Raw genomic sequence first — 7,704 nt, forward strand, 5'->3', positions numbered from 1 at the left:
CGCAGCCCTATTCACAATCACCAAAAGGTGGTAATGACCCAAATGCCTATCAAAGGGGTGATGGGACAATCAGAGTGGGAGTCCGTCCACACAACTGAGTATTATTTGGCCATAAAAAGGAATGAAACATTGGATGAAGCTTTAAGCTGAGTAGAAAGCCAGACACAAATGAGGCCACAGGGAGCATGATCCCACGTACAGGAAATGTCCAGAACAGGCAAATCCACAGATCAGTGGGTACCAGGAGTGAGGGGGGTGGGGTGGGCAGGGACTGCGCCTGGGGATGGGTCATCCCCTGGGGTGATGGGAATGTCCTGGAGCTACATGGAGGTGACAGGTAGCTGACAATGTCAATGTACAAAGTGCCACCAAACGGTACTTCACGTGGCTTATTTCACGGTATACGAACTGTCTTGAAAACAAAAGCCTTCCCCCATTCACACTCCCAGCCTCTGTAACTACACCAGGGAAGGGGAAGGGGGTCCAGCTCCAACCTGAACTCAGCCTTCCTATGTGTCCCTGGGCCTGTTTCTCCTTCCGGACAATGGGCCCTCTCAAAACCCTCTCCCTTAGCCTGGCATTCAATCCCGGAGATTCTGACCCAGGGTGGAAGCCAAAGCCACTCGTCTTCGGCAGCTGTAGGCAATAAGGCAAGAAACGTAGTCTCTTTCCCCACACTTTTATTTAAAAAACAAACAAACCCAACTATAAAAAAGGGAACAATTTAAGGCTTATCAGAAATGTTGAGTCCCAGGCGGGGACCCTGCCCCAGCCAGGACTGAGAATCTGCAACCCGGGGGTGGGGGGTTGGTCCGGCTGCCCCCCTCATACTTTGTCCCTCCCTCCCTCCAGGAGGTCTCCCAGAGCTGCACTGGGCCTGCTGTTACCCCAGGCTGACCTCTGTCCCCAGGGCCCGGCTAAATGTTCTGAACCAGGTTTCCCGGGGTCATACAATATGCAGACGAGGTCTCATGTCTTGGAATACTTGGAGGAGTCCCCAGGCAGTCCTGGCCTGGGCCAGCAATCTCTCTCTGGCTTTCAAAGGCTGGAGCCGGTGTCCCTGCCCCACATAGGTCCCACATTGCTTCGACGACACGCATCCCCGAATGCCCTGTTCCTGGGCCCTCTCGCCTGCCGGACCTTGCCATGGGGCCTCAACTGAGGCACTTGCTCTCTAAGCCCCAAAGGGGGTGATCTCCAACATCACTCAGCTCTGACCTTCTCCGACTTCTTCCTCTTTGCCTGTCTGCCTGCTGAGCGGTTGTTTGACTGCCGAGGACTCAGCCGAAGACCCTTTGCTCCAGGAAGCCTTCTCTGCTCCCTTCGGGACTCTCCCAGCCCTGGGTCTCTTCCTCTGGTCCCACGAGACTGGAAATATTTATGTCTGGCTACATCTCTCCCAGACTAGAGGCTCCTGGGGGACCCGAGCCCTATCCATGGCCCGGTGTGGACCGACAGGATCCGTCGACGGGCACTCAATGCCTCACGAGGACCGATCCGGATACATCAGACTCCTGCCCGGCTCTTCCTCTGTCCTGCGTGATGTCAGAAAGCCGTGCCCGTTCTGAGACTCGGAGTCCCCAACTTCAACACAGTCAAGTTGAAGCTGGTTGGTCAGCTCTTGACCCAGCATCGCCCGCGTCCACGGCGGCCGGAAGTGCGTGTGCGACCTCATCCCTCGAGGTCTCCCCTCGCTGCTCAGCAGGTCATGCAGCGTGGCCTCATGGCCTCTGAGGGGGGGTTTGGATCCTCCTGGGGGAAATAGTCCATCTGGTCTCAGGGGGGCACCGGAGGCTCAGAAATACCCCTCCACCGCCCTGCTGATCTCCAGCTCCCCAACTCCCACACTCAACCAGGGGGCAGGGGAGGGCAACGTGCAGAGCAGACTGGGGTGCAAGGCGACCCCAAGCCCCAAACTCATCTGAGTCCCACTCCCACCTGTGCTCCCAGGGCCTGGAGAGGGACAGGGGCTTTTTGGACCCCCACACTCACCTCGGAGTACAGGGGTGGCGGGCGGTAGCGGAATTCCTGGATGTAGGCGAAGAAGGGGCCTTCGAGGCTCAGGTTGGTGTCCTGCAGTGGTGGAAAGGGGCTCTGCCCCGCGGCCGCCACCTCCCCATCAGACACCACCTCTGAGTACTCGGGAGGGGCTGCAAGTAAAACAGACGGGGTTGGGTGAGGCTGGTGGAGGAGGGGAGCCCCGAAATTGGGGACCATGGCCGGGAACTGGCTTGGGCCAATTCTGGGGCTGGTGGGCTGCGGGTTCCCAGGCTGAGATTCTGGGGAGACCTGTGGCCGCCAGCATGATCACTATCCTGCCCTTTAACAGGGGGCCGCTGAGGCTGGGGGAGGGAGAGCCCACCTAGCAGCCACCTTTCTGCCCACCCAGCCCCCCTGCAGCAGAATGGCGGGGAGGGGCTCACCCTCGGGGCGCTCTGGCAGGGCTCCCAGCCCCCAGTCCAGCAGGAAGCTGGCATGGCTGCCCACGCTGGATGAGCGGCTCCCAAAAGGGTGCAGGGGGATGGTCCCGATGACCAGTGGTAGCTCCAGGAGCAACTTGGATGTGCCGGGGATGTCCACGCAGACCTGGGGAGGCGGGGAACAAGCCATGCGGGAGGGCGCCCGGACAGCCTCGGGGGAACTCCGGTCTGGGGGACCGGGTGGATTCAGCCACCCCCTGCCCTCCTCGGATCAACGGGACACTCTACCTTGAGGGAGTAGTCTACGTGCAGGACCCGGCAGTGCAAGATGGAAGGACCGACAGGGGGGATCCGCAGCGCCCGGCCCTGCCACAGCGCCCGCCGCCCAGGGCCCACAGGCTCGCCCACGAGACTGGCCACCACCGCTCGTTTCTGCTTGTGGGCGCCCCGAGCCATGAAGGTCTGCGTCTGGACCACGGCTGCCCGAGGAAGCACGGGGCGCGTGGAGCCATTGTCGATCTCCGCGAAAACTGGGATGACCTCGCCTGTGGTGGGGTGCAGTGGGGGGCATCAGACTCCCTGTCTGCAGCCCTGAGGTCAGCCCTCTTCCCCATCTCACCCCGCCTGCCTGGTACCTGGGGTGTAACCCTTTCGGTCGATCTTGGCGGAGAGGGAAACGAGACCACGGCTGCTGTACCAGGACCGGGCGACTTTCTCTAGAGCTCCGGCCTGAGGGGCCTGGCGGGTTGGAGGAAAGGGAAAGTAACAGGTCACTTTGTGCAAGCCATTCCCAGCTGAGGGAGGATTCGGGGGCAGAGTTCCTGGTTTTCTCTTAACAACCAAATACCGTCTGGACAAATAAATCCACAGATGAAACCCATCTTATAAAGTTGAAGATGAAGGGAACAGGCTAATTACTTAGCATGTAATTAGTTCTCAGAAAGCTATTATTATCACAAGCCCTGGCTATCCCCTATTTCACAGATGAGGCCTTTGAGGCTCAGAGAGAGTAAGACACTTGCCCAGAGCCACACAACAAACTGGCACAGGTGGGATCTGCATCCAGCTCCACCGGACTCCAAAAGCATTCCCGTGCCTGCCTCCCTCCCTGCCAGAGCCCAGCTGTGATTCCCACTTTGTGCAGGAAGCCAAAGGGTGAGGAGCCAATTGGGGTCACCCAGTTACCAGCCCGCCCCCTCCCCCACCTGCAAAGGTCTCTCAACCTATCTCCCCTGGGAGCAGCCACTCACCAGCAGGGCGGGTGTGTTGATGTCCACCGGCTCAATGACCGTAAATACCTTCCTTGCCCGGCGGGCAGGGACCCAGGGACGGTGCAAGGTGGCCTTGACGCAATACCGGACACTGCCATGCTTACCCTCGAATGACGTCACTAGTGTCCTGCAGGGTTGAAGGAAGGTACTTCAAGGGGCAGAAAAACAGAGACACCCAGGTGTGTGTGGGTGGTCCCAGAGACTTAAGAGAGCGAGAGAGAGAGACACTAAGGACCCCCTCCCCCGGGGAATGGCAGTCTTGGGGTCCAGAGGTCCCCAGAAACCAAGCAATGGAGACCTAAACCTGAAAGGAGCTGCAGGCTGAGGGATTCCCCGACAATCCCGTGCCCCAGACGCCGGACTTACGGAGGCAGCTGGAAGCTGAATGGAAACTCGTGGCGCCCAGGAGGCAGCGTCGTGGTCTCTCCTGTGTCTGCAGGTAGGAGCAAGAGGGGGAGGCTCAGCGGCAGCTCCAAGTTCCAGGAGCGTGCAGCACGTGTGCCGCGTCGGGGTAGCCGGCCCGTACCTGGCGCGAGCAGCGTGGCACGGTGACTCACGACCTCCACGCGCTCGCTGTAGCTCTGCGTGTACGCGGTGCTCGAGCCCGCGCTGCGCGACTCGGTCCAGTGCACATGGGCGCGGCCCCGCGCGCGCAGCTTCAGGGCGCCCACGCGCGCCGGGGCCGCCAGCTCCAGCAGCACCCGGCCGGCGACGGCCTGGCCGCCGCTGAAAACCGGCTCGGCGCCGCCGCTCGCGCCATCCAGCTGCACCACGAAAGCCTTCACCTTGTCGAACAGCATCGCACCTGGGATGCGAACCCGTGACACACAGACCCTGGCTTCGAACCCGCGACGCGGTGGCGCGAGGCGCGGAGGCTACAGTCTCAGAACGCGAACCTGCCCGGGATGCGCAGGCGCACTTGCCGACCAGGTCAGAAATTCCTGCGCGGCCTGCGCCGGCGCTGCCTTTATACGGCGGGAGGGGCGGGGCGCGACGCGGGCCCCACCCCCATGAAGGAATACGCCAATAGCGCGGCGAGGGGCGTGGCTCCTCCCAGGCGTGAAACAAAATAACAAACTCTGCATTTGCCCTCTACCCTCGTGGACCCTAGCGTGAGACTGAAGCATCGCGGACCAGAGCCTGTCTCTCGCGGACCTCGGGGGTAAAGAGTGGGAAACAGGGCCGGGAGCGGGCCCCAGGCCCAGCAAGAGCATGGGGCCACTAGGTTTAATCATCAACTGGCCACAGCTTGCAGATCTGACTCGAGGCATGTCCAGCCCCGAGCGGGAAGGCTGCGGAATGGCCTGGCTCCAATCGGGGCTGGGAGCTTCGGACTAGACTGAGCGTCAATTCCCCACTCTGAGCGATGCGGGAAGGAGGAGGAAGTGGGTAGGGCCTCCCTCTGCTTGGGCACCTGCTGCCCCCTCTTGTGATTCGAATCCCGCTCAGCTGGATGACCCCGGGCTAGTGACAACCTCTTGAGCCTAAGTTTCCACGTTTGTCGTTTGTAGAGCTGGAAGAAAATCGGCTCCGACCTCAGAGTATTGTGCATGAGTCACGGTGTAGCCCCTGCTTGGACACCCTCCGTTTCCAGAGATCCTCGCTCCCAGGTCTTCGGCCCACTCCCCACATATCGCCACTCGGTCACGACTTAGCGTTTCTGCCCAAGCTGTTCCCATCACCCGAAGTTCACGTCGCAACTTGCGCCCCCCCCCCCCCCCCCGGCCAAACTCCTACACGCCCCCTAGACGCAGCCCTTGGGCCCTCTCCTGGCACCTCCACCCTGCCCCAATCCCTTCACAGATAGAGCCAAGTGGAGGGGACTTCCCATGAACCCCAGGAGCCACCCACGAAACGGTATGAACTGCTGTCTGGGCCTCAGTGTACTCAGACAAGAACCTCAAACAGCGTTTCTGAGCGAAGGGTTTCCTGGTCGCGGTCTGCAGGACGCCTACGCCCTCTGGTGGCAGCGAGATGCTCAGCCGTTCGAACCCACCCCTTACCAGGGAGGCCACCTTTGTGGAGTCTGACCTCCTGAGGCCTCGGAACCCCAATGGTGGGCGGTCATAATCGGACATGGTGCCCTGCAGAGTGACCACAGAGGCACTGGTCAGAGCCGTACCTAAGGGAGGGGCAGAGGCTGTAGACACAACGATCAGCCTGGGGGGCTGCATGGAGGAGGAAACTCTGGGATTGAAATGAAAGTCTAGTACCTTCTTCCAGGGCCAAGTGAAGCCCTGGAGGCTGTAAGCCCAGGAGAAGGTGGAGGATGTGGTGAGTCCTTTTCACAGATGGGTCCGCAGAGGCCCAAAGAGGAGCAGGGCCTCACCAGACCTTACCTGGCGGTTCTGCAAGCTTCACCCCAGTGCCTTAATGAAGCAGCTGGTTGAGTGGGACCAGGGGTGTGACCAATTTCCCTTAAGTCTCAGGGGAAAGGAAGTGCCTCTGGGGCCTCTTCCTGTCCCGTCCTAGGGCCCTCTAGGCCTGGGTTTCCATAGCTAGTAGGGACAGTCCCCACATCTGGGGCTGTTGGGCTAAGGCTGAAAGGCTGTGGGCAACGGGTCTATTGTGTACAGCTCTGCCTCTGCCCATTTTACAGAAGAGTATAGTGAGGTCTGGCTTAGCTGAGCGGGTGGCAACATCCTCCACCAGCAAACACAGCTCAGTGCGGAGGCACAGACTCACCCCTGGCTTGCTTCTGATCCCGCTGTGTGCCCTGAGTGGGAGGGACTGAAGTTTAGAGCTGGGAGACATCTGGGAGTCCTCCCAGCGTGATCTGGCCCCATCCCAGGTCTCTTGCCTCTTGGGAATGCAAACCTGCCTGCAAACACCACCAGAACTCCCCACCCAGGTTTGAACTCATCCCTGCAAGCCCTAGGGGTAAACTGAGGGAGGAAGCACTGGTAGAACGTGAGATGGGGGTCGTCTTTGGGAAATAAGGGACCCCAAGTCTGGAGATAAAGGGGGATCCTAGGGTCCAGAGAGGAGGATGTCCTGCCTCTACCCAGGGTTTCTCCAGACTCTCGTGGGGGGTAGGGGTCCAGCCGCATAGTCTTTACATGGAGGGCTTCCCGGCTTTGGAAAGGGGGGTGATGCCTAGACCCTGAGAGGGGACCCTGTGAAAGAGGGTTGGGCGTGGAGGTAGGTGGATGTGTCCTGGCGAGAGGGTCCAGACCCTGGGGAGGAGGTCTCCACTTCTTAAGACGGGTCACCCGACCACGCAATCTCTAAGTCGAAACTCTCTGGGCACTGAAGAAGAGCGCCCAGACCTGGGGAGAGGGGCACGCGGGGGATCCCGGCTGGGGAGTGCGGAGCGATCGGCTCACCTCGGAGCAGCAGCTGCCGCCGCCGCAAGTACGTCTCCGCAGCCGCGTAGTCGCTGGACACCGCGTTGACGCCCACGCTTCGGCCCTCGAGCCAGTGCGTCGCCGCCCCGCCGCGTGCGGCCACCTCGAGCGCTCTCACCCGCAGTGGTGCTGCCGCCTCCAGCAACACCCGGCCGCAGAGCCGCTCCCCGCCGCGATACGCGCCGCCGGGGACCCGGGCCAGTTCCAGCACGAAGCTGCGTACGCCCCCCGGGCGCATGGCGCAGGCCGGGACGCACCGCGGGGAAGGCGCCCCCGGCGGGGAGCCCGGCCCCGGTCCTGGCCCCGTGGCGAGCGGGCGCACGGCTGGGCGTGTCTGCTGCCCTCCCGGGGCTCGGGGCCCTTCCCCGCGGCCCCGGGCGCCCCCGAGCCTCTTCTGGCCTCCGCGAACTCGGGCCGGCGCCCAGGGCTCCCGGCCGGCGAGTCTGCCGCCGACTTCCTGGTCCTGGACGTCCGCCCCCGTGACGCGCCCCAGCCGGCGGGGACGTGCCGCCCGCGTGCTCGTGTTGTTGACTTTGCCACCCCCCCCCCCAATCCCCCGCCCTCCAGCGCTGGGCGTGCCGTTTTTGTAGGGTCGGCGCTGTTGACTCAGACGCGGATGTGGCTGGTCCAGAGCGAGCAGCCACCCGGCTATCTGGCGGTTTCATG

General features: G+C 61.9%; 1 protein-coding gene across 2 annotated transcripts; it reads right to left on the minus strand.

Annotated features, from left to right (window-relative positions):
- Nucleotides 1-663: 663 nt before the first annotated feature.
- ARRDC2 (arrestin domain containing 2) lies at nt 664-7,499 on the minus strand. Of its 2 annotated transcripts, none has more exons than XM_082710082.1 (8): nt 7,018-7,499; nt 4,058-4,124; nt 3,671-3,818; nt 3,056-3,158; nt 2,709-2,965; nt 2,424-2,586; nt 1,993-2,150; nt 664-1,752 (listed from the first exon to the last, which is right to left on the minus strand). In XM_082710082.1, exons 1-8 carry the CDS (start codon nt 7,274-7,276, stop codon nt 1,699-1,701), a joined length of 1,209 nt encoding a protein of 402 aa, XP_082566208.1. In that variant the 5' UTR covers nt 7,277-7,499; the 3' UTR covers nt 664-1,698. The 2 variants fall into 2 exon arrangements, with proteins under 2 accessions (XP_082566208.1, XP_082566207.1); XM_082710081.1 differs by lacking the exon at nt 7,018-7,499 and adding an exon at nt 4,218-6,975.
- Nucleotides 7,500-7,704: the final 205 nt, after the last annotated feature.

This window comes from Mustela nivalis, assembly GCF_964662115.1.
Source record: "Mustela nivalis genome assembly, chromosome: 1".
NCBI classification, from domain to species: Eukaryota; Metazoa; Chordata; class Mammalia; order Carnivora; family Mustelidae; genus Mustela; species Mustela nivalis.

What these genes read in the sequence shown, in the direction of transcription:
- ARRDC2 (XM_082710081.1), bottom strand. Translation starts at nt 4,491, where the DNA reads ATGCTGTTCGACAAGGTGAAGGCTTTCGTGGTGCAGCTGGATGGCGCG. An exon ending in TCAACACACCCGCCCTGCTG is followed by an intron (nt 3,159 to 3,670) that starts GTGAGTGGCTGC and finishes CCAACCCGCCAG; the next exon opens with GCCCCTCAGGCCGGAGCTCT. An exon ending in CCTGCCAGAGCGCCCCGAGG is followed by an intron (nt 2,151 to 2,423) that starts GTGAGCCCCTCC and finishes TTTTACTTGCAG; the next exon opens with CCCCTCCCGAGTACTCAGAG.